The sequence below is a fragment of the Pelobates fuscus genome, unplaced genomic scaffold (assembly GCF_036172605.1).
Source record: "Pelobates fuscus isolate aPelFus1 unplaced genomic scaffold, aPelFus1.pri scaffold_24, whole genome shotgun sequence".
Taxonomy (NCBI): domain Eukaryota; kingdom Metazoa; phylum Chordata; class Amphibia; order Anura; family Pelobatidae; genus Pelobates; species Pelobates fuscus.
In genome coordinates, this window is record NW_026961888.1 from 315,481 (window position 1) to 334,717 (window position 19,237).

The window sequence follows — 19,237 nt, forward strand, 5'->3', positions numbered from 1 at the left end:
TGTAGCAAAACGAAAGGGAATGAACGCTGCTCGCTGTAGCCTGGGCTTTATAGCCGATACGGCGTTTTCATTGGTTCATCAAGTGGGTGGTATGTTCTGATTGGCTGAAAACAAATAGTAAACCATTTCAAAATACCCGCTCAAATCAACTGCTTCTCATCCCCTCCCCCACATTCAAAATGCCCGCTCAAATCAACTGCTTCATCCCCTCCCCCCTCCTCCATCTATTGAGACCACGCGCCCAAAGAAGGGATCTAAGCCTTTAGTGACCCTTCCTGTCCTGACAGCATTTATTATAGACGCTACTAGTTGAAAGGAATGGCAGTGGGCAGTAATGGACGTATTCCTCCCAACATACTTATTAATAGCTGTATAGGCTTTATCGAGGGGGAGGGGTGCATGGGACATTGACCTCTTACACATGCAGAAAGGCCGCTTCTTTCGATGGGATAGAAGCCACGTCTGATAAAGGACTTTCACTCACAGGACGCTCAGTAGCCATACAAATGAGCTCCAGGAGACAGAGCAGCAGGAAATGTTACAAAGCATCCACTTATTGAAACAATGTTTTCAGCCGAGAGGCCAGGCTATTAAGGCTGCGTTAACTCATCCAGCAGCACAGACAACAGAGCTGTAGCGCCGCTAGGATTTGAACGCTCATAGTAGGTTTCACCCGGCATGTCCTCCAGACAGCGGGAGAGGGGGGAATCCTGAGAGTGAGCGACATGTAGAGATGCCCCGCTTAACAAAAGAGGACCTGTACACTATATACACTTGCCCCAATTGGTATTGATTTGCTGCTGCGTTTATCATAGACATGCATGGCAGCCATTGATTTTAACTAGTTCTATAGCTGGAATGTTGGACAGGATATGGACTGCAAATGGGACTCAGTCAGTGCTGTGACAGAAGCGCCCTAATATTTTAGCTTGCTTATGAGCTGCCAGCGTGGTGTGTGTGTAGATACAGGGAACGGTTTGCGCGCAGCAGAACAATTAATCGGCTCTTTGTGGAGAACGTGGGTGGCTCTTAAAAGAGCCTTTGTGTTTGGTAGGTGAGGGAGGCAGGTGCAGCAGCTGTCCGCTTTACTTGCTCTTGGGCTTGTGGCTCTCGGTCTTCTTGGGCAGCAGCACAGCCTGGATGTTAGGCAGGACACCTCCCTGGGCGATAGTCACTCCTCCCAGCAGTTTGTTGAGCTCTTCATCGTTACGGACAGCGAGCTGGAGATGGCGGGGAATGATGCGGGTCTTTTTGTTGTCTCTAGCGGCATTCCCTGCCAGCTCCAGAATCTCAGCGGTCAGGTACTCCAGCACTGCAGCCAGATAGACGGGGGCACCGGCTCCCACACGCTCTGCATAATTGCCCTTCCTCAGCAAACGGTGGACTCTGCCGACTGGGAACTGAAGTCCCGCTCGGGATGAGCGAGTCTTCGCCTTTGCACGGGTCTTTCCACCTTGCTTTCCGCGGCCAGACATGTTTGTTCTTGATTGAATGCAAGAAGATGAAAACTCCTCCCCTACCACAGGCTATTTATAAACACACTGTGCTCTGTGATTGGATGACTTTACAAGCAGCCAATTAGAGACACGTTATACAGGGAACCAATCTATTGCTGGAGCTAGTGTTAAACAGCCGCTTCCTTACGTCATCTGACTTTAGCAACCAATCGCAGGAAGGGAAGCGGAAGGGCCTCATTTACATGGTCCGCCTATAAATAGAACCGCCGGAGCAAGCAGCTTGCTATTCGCTCGCGAGCTAACAGCGTTAATCATGCCTGATCCAGCAAAGTCCGCACCAGCCCCCAAGAAAGGCTCCAAAAAAGCCGTCACCAAGACTCAGAAGAAAGATGGCAAGAAGCGTAGAAAGAGCAGGAAGGAGAGCTATGCCATCTACGTGTACAAGGTGCTGAAGCAGGTCCATCCCGACACCGGCATCTCCTCCAAGGCAATGGGGATCATGAACTCCTTTGTCAATGATATCTTTGAGCGCATCGCAGGAGAAGCTTCTCGCCTGGCTCACTACAACAAGCGCTCCACCATCACCTCCCGGGAGATCCAGACTGCCGTGCGCCTGCTACTACCCGGAGAGCTGGCAAAGCACGCCGTGTCTGAGGGCACCAAGGCTGTCACAAAGTACACCAGCGCCAAGTAAATGTCCGCCTCCCTGACCACCCGCTAACACAAAGGCTCTTTTAAGAGCCACCCACACTGTCTCTCTCAGAGCTGGCATCACACCCATGCATCAACTCTACAGCTTACTTGCTGCCCACCACAAGCTCACGCAAACGTGTAGCTTTCCTTTCACTTAACCCTTTCCATGCTGTCCTGTAACTCTGAAGATCTCGAGCTGCTCGTGTTTGCACATTTTAGACACTTGTATCACTCACATGCTGATTTAGCCACCTAATGCTCAGTTTGCTCCGCTCTATTACTTTCAAGTCTACCTAGATACCGGACTTGATCTTAGAAGATATTCGTTGGGCGGCTGTATATCTAGTAACTGTAGATTAGGGACAGGCTTCTTATTCAGGGTAGCGCTTGAAGTCGCATTAGGGATATTATAAAAGCTGCTACTGTAGGAGATCTTATACCTAATACTTTACCAAATGGCTACATGGCCAGGGATTTCACTCGATAAGTGTATCCGTTTCTTTCTCTTTTGTTATAGCCTATTGAAACAATGTTTCACTTCATCCTGATACTGTCTATTACTATGTTGCAACTCATGGAAGCCTAGTATGTGGTTCTATCGTCTTTTTGCTCACGCTAGTATTTTACTAGACTTTAAAAGGTCTTTTTGACATATATACCTCAAAACAGCTAGTGTGCAATATCTAGCCTACCTACCCTATGTTCTATCATTTCCACTAGTTATGGGGAATGTGCGCAGGCTTACTTTGGAACATTTAGCAGGCTTTTCCCTTTATTGCACATTGGATATGTACGGATTTATTTTTGTAATTGTCTTTATTTTGTGTAAGTCTTGATATTGGTGACTTCTTTTGGGGTATCCCACCCCTTTAGCTTTATTCTTATTAAAGGTTTAGTTGTATCCATTTGTTCAGCCAACCCCCGACTGAATTAGATACCTGTCCTTAGAAAGTATCTACATTAGTCCACATACGATTGTTCATTACTTTTTGGATACATGGAAATCCTCCTTTTTTTTTTTTTTTTTTTTGATTTGGTGTTTGCCAGTAAAGAACAATTTAGACCATTGAGGCTTCATCTAAATATCAGCATGATGATTTCAGTGTCTGCAGACATGTTGAGCTTATTAAAGACAATCTGATAAGCCTGTTTTGATCTTAAAGACATAAGCATTTTATTTTTTTTTGTAACTTGCCTTTTTTTCCTGTTTATTGCGCCAACACATTATACACTTTCTCACCAGATGTGCCTGTATACACTCAAACAGCGTTTTCCAATTGGTTTTCTGCAGGAACCTATGGTCCAGCGAGAACAAAACTGGAGTTCTGTAGTGATTTGCCCATTGGGTAGCCCATACACTTAAAGAAACCTGATGGGCATTGCTGCAGAGGGACTCGGTAAGCACTGTTTAATTGCCCAACGGAATCCCTGTAGCATGAGATGCTGGGAAGTGACTGACTATCATTACCTCCCAGCTTCAAATAGAAAATGCTGCACTGGAGGGAGAGAGACCGCAGTCGGCACTGAGCAGCGATTTAGGCGGCTGCCTAAGGCCTAACTCGCCATCGGGCAGGCATACTGTGTCAGGTACAAGGACCCCACACCTTGCCCGGTATGCTGCTGGTTGCGAGGTCCCTCCACTCTGTCCTGAGAAGCAGAAAGCCAGCACAGTCTGCAGCTCCGCTGACTATGCAGTGTCTCGCGATCTCTGGCCAATCAGACCGTCGCCGCGGGATACCACTTCAATGCTCTGTTTTCTGGATATTGTGAGGCACTGCACAATCTGCAGCTCACACCTGGTGGAGTTGCAGACTGTGCAGTCTCTCAGGGCAAATTGTAGAGAGAGCTTACTGGAGCACCAGGGATCAAAGACACCAGGGGCCACCAGTTGCAATCCCCTCCCTCACTTTCACACCACTGTGCAACCCGCTCCCTTACTGTGTCACCCCGTCTCTCCCTCAGGCACTCTACCACCGTTCAACCTCTACCACCGTGAGGTTGGAGTGCCTCGTGTCGCCTGCTGCGTTCAGATAGCTGGGGTGGTGATTGATGCCACAGTCTGTTCCCCCAGTGGGGACCGGGATAACCCCCACCGGTCCAGAGGGGGGGGGGGGGGGTAGGAGACCTGTAGAGACGCTTGGTGTGTCTGGCGTCGGGGTGAGCGGCCGTCTCTCCCCGGCTCCAACTTTAGTAGGCCGCACTCGGCGTTTCGGTTTCCCTGCCTCGACGGGTTTCAGAGGGGTGTCCTTCGGTTCCGCAGTGCATTCCCAGCATGGGTAGCACAACCCGGTGAGTCTGCGGTCAGTGTAGCCGTTGAGTTTGACCCAAATTTGGCCCGTCAGGCGAGAGCTCGTGGTGCCCACGTCTGTACTGCTTGGCGGTCAGGCTCCGCCCCCTGGGTACGGATTTTTATTTAGCTTTCGGGTATTCACCTTTTTTCTCTACTCGCTGACACATATCAAAGGTTTGGCTATATCCCTGTATGATCCGATGATTCGCTTTCCAAATGCCTAATTGCCCTGCAAGGGGAATATCATGGCTGAGCTTCAAAATGCCCATTTGGTATAGTAGTCTTTGTGCCCTTAACGTAATCCTCTAGTTTGTTTGTTTGTCCGGTAGGTTTCCGGGGTTATATTGTATTGAACCATTCATTTCTCCTTGACCTTCTCGTATAGATGCATTTCTGATACTGCTCGATATGCCTCTGCCGGACAATTTGCTAGTTAAAATAGGTGCCCGGTTGTTTGTTGAAACACTTGAATCCACAGACAAAAACAACCTAGACCTCACCACATATAAAACACTTTTGGATAAACGCTCAGAGCTAGCCACCCTTAATGGAACACAAATCAAGAAAAGTCTTCTTCTTACCAGACACCGGTACTATACCCAAGGGGGCAAAGGGGGACGACTATCAGCGCAAGCTCTAAAAACACAAAGACAAACCACATTTATCTCATCCATACAGACTCCACAAGGGACCAAGTCAAATCTGATGGCGGACATCATGCTAGCCTTCCAGGAGTTTTACCACAAACTTTACAACTTGAGGGACTCTCCCCCCAGATGTTACTGACATAAGAGCCTTCCTCAAACAAAGGATCGCCAAGACAATCCCACCCAACGTACAACAAAGACTTGACTCTCCCACAACTAAAGAGGAGTTAGAAGTAGTGATACACTCCCTCCCACTAGGAAAGAGCCCGGGCCCAGATGTCTTCACGGCCAAATACTACAAGAGCTTTTCCATCCAGCTCATACCCCCACTCCTAGACGCACTCAACTCCCTACTTAAAGACAATTCCATACCCCCACAGGCATCGGAAGCCACTATTGCACTCTACCCAAACCAGGTAAAGATTTGACCCAATGTGGGAGTTATTGGCCTATCTCACTTAAAAATATTGATTTAAAAAATGTTCACTAAAACACTAGCTAACCGCCTACGCCTCAAGCTCCCAGAGCTAATTCACCCAGACCAGGCTGGATTTATACAAGGCCGAGAAGCTAAAAAATAATATCACCAAACTCATTAATCTCATGCATCACTCTGAACACACAAACACCCAGACACTGTTACTCTCCAGAGATGCCGAAAAGGCTTTCAACAGGGTGGACTGGTCCCTGATGCTTGCCACCCTGGAACAGATGGGCTTTGGCCCAAACTGGCTAAGGTGGATGGGAGCTATATACTCCAGACCAACGGCTAGGCTACTCGTGAACGGCCAACTCTCACTCCCAGTACCCATCTCCAATAGCACCCCTCTTTGTTTCGTCCTGGTCCTGGAGCCATTCCTCCAGGGAGTTAGAGAAAATCCTAACATCAAGGGTTTCAAATTTGGATGGGCAGAACACAAAATATCAGCATTTGCAGATGACATGCTATTCACGGTCTCCGAACCCAGCTCCTCACTCCCTCATATACTGGAGGAGATGTCTCTCTATAGCAAAGTGTTCACCTTTCATGCCACTCTAGGTAAATGTGAACTCCTCCCACTGAAAGTACTAAACTCGACCAAAACACATCTACAATCAAACTTCCCATTCTCCTGGGGAACAGAGCATATAACATATCTGGGGGTAGCACTACCATCCGTTATCTCACGACTATATGAAACCACCCCCCACCCCCCTGCTAATCCAAGCTAGAACTAAAGATCTTACTAAATGGCACACTTTGCAGTTCAGCTGGTTTTGCAGGATAAATATCCTGAAAATTAGTATTCTCCCAAGAATATTATACTTGCTGCAAGTTCTCCCGATCACTCTACCCACAACCTTCTTTGCTGCCATACAAAAACTATTTACGACATTTATTTGGTCCCACAAACGCCCCAGGCTAGCCTATCAGCTGCTCACAAGATCAAAGACGGAGGGGGGTCTGGGGCTGCCAGATGTGGAACGATACCACAGTGCAGTACTATTGGCCAGGATTTATGACTGGACAGGCAAGAACACGACCAAACAATGGGTAGATGTAGAGAATAACATCTTCCGTGTCCCCATACACACAATACCATGGCACAACTCTGGCCAATCCTTCCTTATGCACAAACAACACCCGACCATTACTCCGACACTGAGAATGTGGTCACACATGAGTCATTGGCGGCGGACATATCACCATACCCATCACCGCTATATCCACTGACTCACAATCCGCTCTTCAAGCCTGGTGAATCGGGAGCGGCATACAGATAATATCATACCACAGCATACCTACCTTCACGAGACCTCCTTGACAATGAGGGAGTTAGGCCCCTGTCGTCCCTACACCCGCAGGGAACTCCCACGACCCTTCAAAAATTTCTCTACGATCAACTCATTCACTTTTTGCGGACCAACAAATACCCCCAACAAGGTCACCGAGCACTGACCAAATTCGAACTTACGTGCACCCAATGCACACTCAAAAAGAAACAGGTCAAAACCACATATGCCTACTACAGGACACTAGCCAACCAATCAACCTACTCTACAAAAAACACTGGGAACAAGAACTGCACTTATCTTTCGCAGATAATGACTGGAAGCAAATATTCCTCCTGACACAAAAATCATCCACCAGCTTAGCGACACAAGAAAGTAACTATAAGAAGATAGCTAGATGGCACTACACCCCATCCAAACTCAAACGGGCATTCCCAGGCACGTCCAATAACTGCTGTAGATGACTAGAGGCCATTGGGGACACGGCTCACATCTGGTGGTCATGCACGGTGAACCAAAAGTTCTGGTCACGGATCTCCAGTCTCATACACCTCATAACGGGAACCACCATACCCTACCCACCTTAAACACTCCTATATCTTATATTGCCTCCCTCCATACCAAGGGACACTAGGACCCTAGACATACATCTGCTCAAAGCAGCAAATCTGCTTATCACCCTCCACTGGAAAAAAAAAAATATACATGACCTCCTGGGAACCCTAGTGTAACTTCATGAACACCAGTCAAACAGACCGATAGTGACACCCAGCTGGAGATAATATGAGACCTTGAACTACCAGCGAATCTATTTGAATATCAACACCCTTATTATTTTTGGTCTTCACTTCCCCTCTATGTCGACTACAAGTATTTCTGTTACTGAATGTGAACTTTGTACTAGACATTATGACTAAAGCAGCAATGTTATACACATTTTTGAAGTATCAATTGTTACATTTGCAAGAATTTTAAAATAAACAATTTCTAAAAAAAAAAGGAAAAAGGAAAAAAAGCCGAACAGACACTGCTTGATCCGTTTTAGGTCAGCTTTGGGATTTCTAGGTAGTCTCAGTAAAATCCATTCTGAGTTCTCCTTATAACCGGCAGAAAAAAAATAAAAAATATATATATATATATATATATATATATATATATATATCTGCGAGCGGTTCAACAGAACACTGCTTGCCGAGACTGGGAGCGACTCCTACCGCACTTCTTATGTGCATATTGGGAGGTGCCGCAGGAACTGCTTTGGACTATTATATGGGAGAAGATTACGAGGACCTCATCACAGTGCATTGGGATGGGGGAATGTGCTAAAACTCTGTGACCACATGGAACAGTTGGCTAAGTTGGTAAAAGAGAACCTCCAAGCTGACAAGGGGTGACAGAAAGTATGGTATGACCGGGGTACCCGACTGCGTAGTTTCCGTGTTGGACAAAAGATTAAACCGGTCTGACATGATTAATTACAGGCGGCATGGCAGGGTCCCTACAAGGTGGTGGAGCATATCTGCAATACCACCTATGTGGTAGCCAGCTGTGCAGATGAGAGAGTAAACTGCTCCTTCCACGTTAATATGCTTAAAGAGTACAAAAAAAGGAAGGACGATGTAACTGCAGTGTGCGCCCCAGCTTCTGAGGATCTAGACAGCCTCGCATTACCTGACTTGCTAGAGGGAGACTCCCAAGTTGACCTTATCGCTCAAGTCAAACTAGGAGACAAACTGACTGATAAAGAAATAGTTCAGGCCCACAAATTATTGAAAGCTAAACGAAAGACCTTCTCCCAAGACCCTGGGTACATCACCCTGGCTGTACACAACGTGGAAATCCCAGGACAAGCACCTATGAGGCAACCACCCCTACCACATTCTCGAGGCAGTCCGGTAAGAGATACGGAAGGATATACAGTAAATGCTGTGACTAGGAGTGATTGAGGCTTCAGACTTGGCTTGTAGTCCTAGTACCGAAGCGGGACGGAACAACACTCTTCTGCGTGGACTACAGGCGACTGAACGATCGGACTCTTACCAACTCTTATCCCATGCCCTGGAGGAACTATTTCATCATATAGCATGGGGACAGTATCTCGCCACAACAGACCTATGCAAGGGCTACTAGCAGATTCACCTGGCCGAGGAGGCTATCCCCAAGTCGGCATTCGTCACCCCGCTTGGCCTATTCCAATATCAGGTCATGCCGTTCTAGATGAAGAATGTCCCAGCCACCTTTCAACGTATGGTGGATAGGTTCCTCAATGGCTTCCAGGAATTTGCACGTGCGTACCTGGACAGCATAGCTATCAATTGTGACTCATAGGAGGAAGATTTCCCATGTAGGGAAGGTTATCGGCCGAATTAGAGCAGCTGGCTTAACTCTGAAGCCAGACAAGTGTCACATTGGTATGGCTGAAGTGCGGTATCTGGGACACAGAGTAGCTGGGAGACTTCTGCCCCTACCCGAGTGGCCACCACACACTGGATAACACAGTTCTACTTCACCCTTTACTAAGTCTTGGCTCGTGTTTTTTTTTAAATTCTTTATTTTATTTGTGCATGAAAAATCACATAAAGCACACAATGCCACAACAGCTAGAGCATGCAGAGCGTCATACATAGATTTACATTGGTTAGGCATTAAAACATAGCACAGTTTTATGGATTATTATCGCATGACAAAGAGTTATATCTAATAATATTATCAATAACAGCGTTAAACTAGGTTATCCAGGTTAGATTGTTATCAGCTATATATATATCAGAGAATTTACAACATTGAAAACAGGTTAGACTACAATGTTAAACCGGTGAGCTATAAAACCACCTGGTAAGCACGTTAATAGAGGTGAGATATCCCCAGCAGTACCTTTCTACATTAGTAAGCATGTTGGTAGCCTGGCTGTAATCAGGCTAAGTTAAGTAATGACATGCAATTAGCCGGCATAGATGTATCTGTGCCATGGAGTAATAAAACGAAAAAAAAAAAAAAAAAAAATAGATAATGCTGCTTCTATCTATAACAAGCTCGTGTTGGGATAAAGTCACCCTCACAGGCCAGCAGTATGCATAAGGGCTAGTACTCGTGTTCGCCAAGAGGGACAGTTAATGTCCAGGGTGTAGTAGCAGTTTGTGAGTACGTCTCTCAACAGTCATGCTGTCCCAGGGCCGGTCCGACCCTCAGCCTGTTCCCCGTCTGGGAGAGTGCAGCAGGTCTGTGCCAAGGTGCTGGTCATATCGGGTGTTGGGCATTGCATGATGGGTGACTACCTTCGGGTGGGCCCGCTGCGTCTCCGATTTCTCCGATGTAGGAGCCGCTTTAGAGGCTGTTGGCGGTCCCCGCTGTTTGGTAGGCATGTAAGGGGTACGGAGATGAGTGCACCCGCTTGTCAGCTCTGTGTCGGGACGCTTTGTGCGGCTTCCTCCTCCGCTTCCCCGCTTGTGTAGCGCCAGCTTTCCGCCCTGGCTGTGGTGGTTTGTCCCCGTTCTGTGGAGGGCTTGTTGCAGCCGTGGGTCTTGTTTGGCTCTGTTTAGCTTGTTCCCAGTATTGCTCCCAAAAGCGTTCAAATGCCAGGGCAATGGGATCCCTGGAGTCTGGGACAAACTTGGTCACGTGTTGGCGGCCATCTTTGCCCACTCCAAGCCGCACTCTTGCTGGGCTCATGTTTGGGTGAGACAGCTATACTCTGTGCAAGAGAGCTTAATCACTAGGACCCTGTTACAGGTTAGGAAAGTTTGGATAGACCCCAGCCAAGCTGCAGCGGGTAGGGGCTATAGCACTACTGGTGTCCCAGTGATAGCTAGGAAGCAAGCTTGGCAGAGGTGCCCAGTCAGGGTACCATGCAGTCCATCAAAGTGTGTCCAGGATTGTGTGTCCATGAATGGAGACCCCATGCTGGGGGTCTGTGTATAAATTCTGTGTGCCTTGCCTGAATAAACCAGATCTACTCCCAGCACTGGCGTACATACCGCGGTCGCAGGGGTTGCAGCTGCGACTGGGCCCGGCCCACCAGGGGGCCCGGCCACCTAGCGACTCGGTATGTACGCCAGTGTGGGCAGACTCTTCTACTGGGGGGACAAGGAGCTGGCCACATCAGGGCCCCCGAGGCCGGCCCTGGTGTTACCGGGCGCGCGCGCGCGAGGGAGCACTCTCCCCTGAGCGCTCTCTGATCAGCTCCCTTGCGCGCCCCGCACTTATGCTGCAGCCGGAATATGAAGTTATATTCTGGCTCCGGCATCAGTAAAAATGTGCGAGGGAGCTGGGCAGAGAGCGCTCAGGGGACAGTGTTCCCTCACGAGCCAGCAGGACCGGCCGCCGGGCAGCCCCTGGACTGGACTGGAAAGGGAGGCTGCGGGATTAAATCTGAAAAAAAAAACACACAAAAAACGTGTGTATGTGTGTTAGTGCTACAGTGTGTGTGTGTGTGTGTGTGTTAGTGCACATTTTTGTGCCAGTGTGTGTGTTACTGTGTCTGCTAGTGAGTGTCAGTGAGTGTGTTAGTTTTTGTTTGCGTGTGTTACTGTGTGTTAGTTGTGTGTGTCTGTTATTGAGTGTGTGTCTGTTAGTGAGTGTCAGTGTGTGTGTCTGTGTGTGAGTGAGTGTGTGTGTCTGTTACTGAGTGTGCTAGTTTGTGTGTGTCTGTTAGTGAGTCTGTTAGTGAGTCTAGTGAGTCTTAGGTTAGTGAGTCTAGTGAGTCTTAGGTGTCTTAGTGAGTGTGTGTTTGTCAGTGAGAGTGTGTGTTTTATAAGTGAGTGTGTATGTGTCTCTGTCTGTCACTGAGTGTGTCTTTGGCAGTAAATTTGTGTGTCTGTTAGCTAGTGTGTATGCGTCTGTTCGTGAGAGTGTGTGTGTGTTTTAAACCCCTTAAGCACTTACCTTTCTCCAGCGCCGGACTCCCTTGGCGCTGGGGATCCCTCCGCCCCGACCTGCCTCTCAGCTCCCAATGCGCATGCGTGGCAAGAGCCGCGCGCGCATTCAAACCGCCCATAGAAAAGCATTACTCAATGCTTTCCTATGGACGTCGAGCGTCTTCTCACTGTGATTTTCACAGGGAGAATCGCGGAAGCGCCTCTAGCCGCTGTCAGTGACACAGCCACTAGAGGCTGGATTAACCATCAGTGAAACATAGCAGTTTCTCTGAAACTGCTATGTATTCAGCTGCAGGGTTAAACTAGAGGGCCCTGGAACCCAGACCACTTCATTGAGCTGAAGTGATCTGGGTGTCTAAAGTGGTCCTTTAAGTGTATGTGTATCTGCATACACTTGCGTACATACCGCGGTCGCAGCCCTGCAGCCCTGCAACCCGGAGCCTGCCGCCATCTGTTGCCCGCGCAGAGTAAGTGCGGGGGGAAGGGCACGGATCAATTTTAGCACCGGGGCCCCATGGGTCGTGTGTACGCCACTGACTCCCAGCATTACGTTTAGACAAATGTATTTGTGGAAAGCTGTACTAGCTAATACAACGGGAAAGGGAATCCATGAAGGTGATACCCTGGTGGTCCGCCACACAGATCAACATGTTAGCTCCTAATTTGGTGCTAAAATCAGGACAATTTTTGCTGTCATGTTTTTATCATGATTTGAAATAGCATTGAAATGTTTTTGATGTTTTGGAAAAAAGTCCCTAGAGTGCGGAACTCATTGCTGTTGTTTACTGTGCCAGACCTACACCAGGCTTCATAAAGGATTTCCTGGAGAACACAGTGTGTGTGTTTTAATATAACTGGTCTTAGTTGTTGTTAGAGGGTAAACATAGATATATAACATACAATTATGTAATTATGTAATTTAAAAATTGCCACGACTAAGAGCTCTTCTGCTATGATCTTACTACATCCTACCTGAGCTACCTGTCTGAACAAACGAGGATCAAAATCCCTTTTCTCTGTTTCTTTACGACACGAGCTTCAACCCACCTTGATAACACTGGCCCCTTCCCTTTCTTGCATAAGAGTGAGAAAGAAAACCTTGGAATATATTCTTTTAATAGTTATCACAGTAATGTTTGTGGAGAACATCAGGCTCATCCCAAAGGAGATGTGTCAGCTTTCACCGGCTCTGCTAGATCGTGACAACCCTCGGGACCCATGGAGCTGCTAATGAATTCTTGGTTAGATAGTTTAGTACATTCCACGATAGATGGCATCGACCTCCGTCCTCTTATTTTACCTAAATGTATTCGTTTTATCCATTCGGAAACACAGTGTGAGAGCAGAGTGTGAAAAGATGGAGTAGGGACAGTGGAGGGTGTGTCATAAGACTGTATCCAATCAGAGCGTGGTTAGATCAGCCAATAAGATGCTAGCTGGAGATGTATAATTTGGAGGCTGCTGCGGGCGCGTATTATTGCTTGATCTTCATAGAGAATAGTGACCATGTCTGAAGCCGCCCCAGCTCCCGCCGCCGCACCTGCGGTAGAAAGCGCCTCCAAGAAGAAGCAGCCGGTGTCAAGAAAGCCGCTAAGCCCTCCGGTCCTAGCGTGTCCGAGCTCATTGTCAAAGCTGTGTCCGCTTCTAAAGAGCGCAGCGGGGTGTCCCTGGCAGCTCTGAAGAAGGCTTTGGCTGCTTCTGGTTATGATGTGGAAAAGAATAACAGCCGCCTCAAGCTGGCTCTCAAGGGCTTGGTGACTAAAAGCACTCTCGTCCAGGTCAAAGGAAGCGGAGCTTCCGGCTCCTTCAAGCTCAACAAAAAGCAGGCGGAGAGCAAGGACAAGGCTACCAAGAAAAAGGCACCGGCTAAAGTCAAGAAGCCTGCCCCGAAGAAAGCCACCAAGTCTCCAGCCAAACCTAAGAAGGTAGCTGCAAAGAGCCCGAAAAAGGCCAAAAAGCCGGCCGCCTCCGCTAAAAAGGCCACCAAAAGTCCGAAGAAAGTCAAAGCCGCCAAGCCCAAGAAGGTAGTGAAAAGCCCGGCTAAGAAGACCGTGAAGAGCCCTGCCAAAAAGGCAGCCAAACCCAAAGCCGCAAAGAGTCCTGCAAAGGCTAAAAAGGCAGCTCCCAAAAAGAAATAAGCCTTGCTCGCATTTAATTTTATTTTCCAAACCCCAAAGGCTCTTGTAAGAGCCACCACATTCTCATTTCAGAGCTATATATCAGTGATGGCAACGTGTTTGTTTTGGTGTCATGTCACACATATCGTTCCCCCTCCATCCCTCATTCTAAAGTCAGGAATAACCTAATGAATCCTGTAATCCCAGCATCTAGTGCTCGAAAAGATTACACAGGAATGTATCTTGTCGGTGTGGCTAAGTCCCCGTATACCAGTGCTACACTTGAGCGTTGATTTTTTTTATTTTTTTTGGCTTAGAAATTCCCTCCGTTCTAAGATACTGAGGGTGTTTCTTCATTAAATTGCGAAAGGCCAGTTTTAGTGAGAAACGCATATAATATATAGAATATCACACAGTGTCCTTCCAGACTAGATTTAATGTTATTGCCTTTTTCAGTAAGATAATAAAGCAGAACATATTTTAGGGATTGCGATTTTGTACATGGTGATAATAAAAGGGACTGTCCTCGTCCTCTCTCCACGTGTGAAACGGGCGCTTATTTCGATATTCAAAGAGTGATAAAGCCCAAGAAATGATACCTTGTGCAGTAGCTAAGCCGACTATCAAAGAAACACTAAAGACATGATAAAATGATTATACTTCAAAAGACTTCACGATTGTGAAATCTTTTGAAGCATAAACAGCTTTGGTTTTAAAAGCCAGAACCATTTCGAGCACGGAAGGAGAGGGTTAAGCATATTATTGAGAGGAAAAAAAAAAGTGAAGGGGCGTGTTTAAAACGCCCGCCTCCTTTGCTGCAGGTCCCCATACGGTCCGTCCGAGGAGTATATAAGGAAGAGCTTTGCAAAGCATCTCATATCGTTCGTGCAGAAAGAAGAGCAGAACCATGTCTGGCAGAGGCAAAGGAGGAAAGGGTCTCGGAAAAGGTGGCGCTAAGCGTCACAGGAAGGTTCTTCGTGACAACATCCAGGGCATTACCAAGCCTGCAATTCGTCGCCTTGCTCGCAGGGGAGGCGTGAAGCGTATTTCCGGCCTCATCTATGAGGAGACTCGCGGGGTGCTGAAGGTATTCCTGGAGAACGTCATCCGGGACGCCGTCACTTACACCGAGCATGCCAAGAGGAAGACTGTCACCGCCATGGACGTAGTTTATGCTCTTAAGCGCCAGGGCCGCACTCTCTATGGCTTCGGAGGTTAAAACTCGGGCTTGACTTTACCGCACACCCCATTAACCCAAAGGCCCTTTTCAGGGCCACCCACTTTTTCACTAAAAGACTGAACCTAATCACTTTAACCCCTTCCACACCTGATAAATTGCCTGCTATCTACATAGATACACCGAGAAGGAGATAGTAGTAGAGGCTGCTCCCAAACATCTAGACGGGAAAGGTTGCTAAACACTGTATTTGTAGACCGCATTTTTGAACCATCGGAGGATTTGGAGCCGCCTTCTGTTAATGGTAGGGGATGTAAAAAAATATGAGCAAGTACGTACACACACACTGTCAAGAAAGCTCTGGTTTTGGTGTATTGTTACTGTTGCCTACATTTAATACATGCTTGCAGCCACTTAAATAGAAACATTGTTACTAGCTTTGCATATGCACTCCTGTGTTAACTATGTATTCTCCTCTAAGCGAAAAAGTAGTCTTTTTCCTGCTGCCTCTCCACACGATGGATTCTAAATAGTGAAGTTATTGTAAAATCGCCAGTGAAATAGACCAGCAGAGATGATGGCTACATCGTTGCCTGACGTGAAAATGGGATATGTGGGGACATTTGAGCATTGTAGTGTGTGGGCTCCGTAGCTAGCCCGCTCAAAGTCACAGGCTAAAAGACACGTTTTTATGAATGTGTTGGAGCTCGTTCGAGTGCAGATTTGGTGGCTCTTAAAAGAGCCTTTGTGTTTTGTGTTAGCAGGTTTCAACTTAAGCACGTTCGCCTCGGATCCTACGAGCCAGCTGGATGTCTTTGGGCATGATTGTGACCCTCTTAGCGTGGATGGCGCACAAGTTGGTATCCTCAAAAAGACCAACCAGGTAAGCCTCGCTAGCCTCTTGCAGAGCCATGACAGCAGAGCTCTGGAAGCGCAGATCAGTCTTGAAATCCTGAGCGATCTCACGGACAAGGCGCTGGAAGGGCAGCTTGCGGATGAGCAGCTCGGTGGACTTCTGATAACGGCGGATCTCCCTGAGAGCCACAGTTCCTGGACGGTAACGGTGAGGCTTTTTCACTCCCCCGGTAGCTGGGGCGCTCTTTCTAGCAGCTTTGGTGGCTAGCTGCTTGCGGGGAGCCTTGCCTCCGGTCGACTTACGGGCTGTCTGCTTAGTTCTGGCCATTGTAGCAAAACGAAAGGGAATGAACGCTGCTCGCTGTAGCCTGGGCTTTATAGCCGATACGGCGTTTTCATTGGTTCATCAAGTGGGTGGTATGTTCTGATTGGCTGAAAACAAATAGTAAACCATTTCAAAATACCCGCTCAAATCAACTGCTTCTCATCCCCTCCCCCACATTCAAAATGCCCGCTCAAATCAACTGCTTCATCCCCTCCCCCCTCCTCCATCTATTGAGACCACGCGCCCAAAGAAGGGATCTAAGCCTTTAGTGACCCTTCCTGTCCTGACAGCATTTATTATAGACGCTACTAGTTGAAAGGAATGGCAGTGGGCAGTAATGGACGTATTCCTCCCAACATACTTATTAATAGCTGTATAGGCTTTATCGAGGGGGAGGGGTGCATGGGACATTGACCTCTTACACATGCAGAAAGGCCGCTTCTTTCGATGGGATAGAAGCCACGTCTGATAAAGGACTTTCACTCACAGGACGCTCAGTAGCCATACAAATGAGCTCCAGGAGACAGAGCAGCAGGGAATGTTACAAAGCATCCACTTATTGAAACAATGTTTTCAGCCGAGAGGCCAGGCTATTAAGGCTGCGTTAACTCATCCAGCAGCACAGACAACAGAGCTGTAGCGCCGCTAGGATTTGAACGCTCATAGTAGGTTTCACCCGGCATGTCCTCCAGACAGCGGGAGAGGGGGGAATCCTGAGAGTGAGCGACATGTAGAGATGCCCCGCTTAACAAAAGAGGACCTGTACACTATATACACTTGCCCCAATTGGTATTGATTTGCTGCTGCGTTTATCATAGACATGCATGGCAGCCATTGATTTTAACTAGTTCTATAGCTGGAATGTTGGACAGGATATGGACTGCAAATGGGACTCAGTCAGTGCTGTGACAGAAGCGCCCTAATATTTTAGCTTGCTTATGAGCTGCCAGCGTGGTGTGTGTGTAGATACAGGGAACGGTTTGCGCGCAGCAGAACAATTAATCGGCTCTTTGTGGAGAACGTGGGTGGCTCTTAAAAGAGCCTTTGTGTTTGGTAGGTGAGGGAGGCAGGTGCAGCAGCTGTCCGCTTTACTTGCTCTTGGGCTTGTGGCTCTCGGTCTTCTTGGGCAGCAGCACAGCCTGGATGTTAGGCAGGACACCTCCCTGGGCGATAGTCACTCCTCCCAGCAGTTTGTTGAGCTCTTCATCGTTACGGACAGCGAGCTGGAGATGGCGGGGAATGATGCGGGTCTTTTTGTTGTCTCTAGCGGCATTCCCTGCCAGCTCCAGAATCTCAGCGGTCAGGTACTCCAGCACTGCAGCCAGATAGACGGGGGCACCGGCTCCCACACGCTCTGCATAATTGCCCTTCCTCAGCAAACGGTGGACTCTGCCGACTGGGAACTGAAGTCCCGCTCGGGATGAGCGAGTCTTCGCCTTTGCACGGGTCTTTCCACCTTGCTTTCCGCGGCCAGACATGTTTGTTCTTGATTGAATGCAAGAAGATGAAAACTCCTCCCCTACCACAAGCTATTTATAAACACACTGTGCTCTGTGATTGGATGACTTTACAAGCAGCCAATTAGAGACACGTTATACAGGGAACCAATCTATTGCTGGAGCTAGTGTTAAACAGCCGCTTCCTTACGTCATCTGACTTTAGCAACCAATCGCAGGAAGGGAAGCGGAAGGGCCTCATTTACATGGTCCGCCTATAAATAGAACCGCCGGAGCAAGCAGCTTGCTATTCGCTCGCGAGCTAACAGCGTTAATCATGCCTGATCCAGCAAAGTCCGCACCAGCCCCCAAGAAAGGCTCCAAAAAAGCCGTCACCAAGACTCAGAAGAAAGATGGCAAGAAGCGTAGAAAGAGCAGGAAGGAGAGCTATGCCATCTACGTGTACAAGGTGCTGAAGCAGGTCCATCCCGACACCGGCATCTCCTCCAAGGCAATGGGGATCATGAACTCCTTTGTCAATGATATCTTTGAGCGCATCGCAGGAGAAGCTTCTCGCCTGGCTCACTACAACAAGCGCTCCACCATCACCTCCCGGGAGATCCAGACTGCCGTGCGCCTGCTACTACCCGGAGAGCTGGCAAAGCACGCCGTGTCTGAGGGCACCAAGGCTGTCACAAAGTACACCAGCGCCAAGTAAATGTCCGCCTCCCTGACCACCCGCTAACACAAAGGCTCTTTTAAGAGCCACCCACACTGTCTCTCTCAGAGCTGGCATCACACCCATGCATCAACTCTACAGCTTACTTGCTGCCCACCACAAGCTCACGCAAACGTGTAGCTTTCCTTTCACTTAACCCTTCCCATGCTGTCCTGTAACTCTGAAGATCTCGAGCTGCTAGTGTTTGCACATTTTAGACACTTGTATCACTCACATGCTGATTTAGCCACCTAATGCTCAGTTTGCTCCGCTCTATTACTTTCAAGTCTACCTAGATACCGGACTTGATCTTAGAAGATATTCGTTGGGCGGCTGTATATCTAGTAACTGTAGATTAGGGACAGGCTTCTTATTCAGGGTAGCGCTTGAAGTCACATTAGGGATATTATAAAAGCTGCTACTGTAGGAGATCTTATACCTAATCCTTTACCAAATGGCTACATGGCCAGGGATTTCACTCGATAAGTGTATCCCTTTCTTTCTCTCTTTTGTTATAGCCTATTGAAACAATGTTTCACTTCATCCTGATACTGTCTATTACTATGTTGCAACTCATGGAAGCCTAGTATGTGGTTCTAGCGTCTTTTTGCTCACGCTAGTATTTTACTAGACTTTAAAAGGTCTTTTTGACATATATACCTCAAAACAGCTAGTGTGCAATATCTAGCCTACCTACCCTATTTTCTATCATTTCCACTAGTTATGGGGAATGTGCGCAGGCTTACTTTGGAACATTTAGCAGGCTTTTCCCTTTATTGCACATTGGATATGTACGGATTTATTTTTGTAATTGTCTTTATTTTGTGTAAGTCTTGATATTGGTGACTTCTTTTGGGGTATCCCACCCCTTTAGC

The 19,237-nt window shown here is 47.8% G+C and overlaps 2 protein-coding genes across 2 annotated transcripts; one reads left to right on the forward strand and one right to left on the reverse strand.

Annotated features, from left to right (window-relative positions):
• Positions 1–13,240: 13,240 nt before the first annotated feature.
• Positions 13,241–13,872, forward strand: LOC134584778 (histone H1-like). The gene is made up of 2 exons (XM_063440605.1): positions 13,241–13,279; positions 13,318–13,872. The coding sequence occupies exons 1-2, from the start codon at positions 13,241–13,243 to the stop codon at positions 13,870–13,872; spliced, it is 594 nt and encodes a 197-aa protein (XP_063296675.1).
• A 1,928-nt stretch (positions 13,873–15,800) lies between these two features.
• LOC134584810 (histone H3) lies at positions 15,801–16,211 on the reverse strand. The gene has a single exon (XM_063440633.1). It carries the CDS (start codon positions 16,209–16,211, stop codon positions 15,801–15,803), a length of 411 nt encoding a protein of 136 aa, XP_063296703.1.
• Positions 16,212–19,237: the final 3,026 nt, after the last annotated feature.

Coding starts and splice junctions, on each gene's coding strand:
- LOC134584778 (XM_063440605.1), top strand. CDS start 13,241: ATGTCTGAAGCCGCCCCAGCTCCCGCCGCCGCACCTGCG. Junction 13,280..13,317: donor CTCCCGCCGCCGCACCTGCG/GTAGAAAGCGCC, acceptor GCCGGTGTCAAG/AAAGCCGCTAAGCCCTCCGG.
- LOC134584810 (XM_063440633.1), bottom strand. CDS start 16,211: ATGGCCAGAACTAAGCAGACAGCCCGTAAGTCGACCGGAGGCAAGGCT.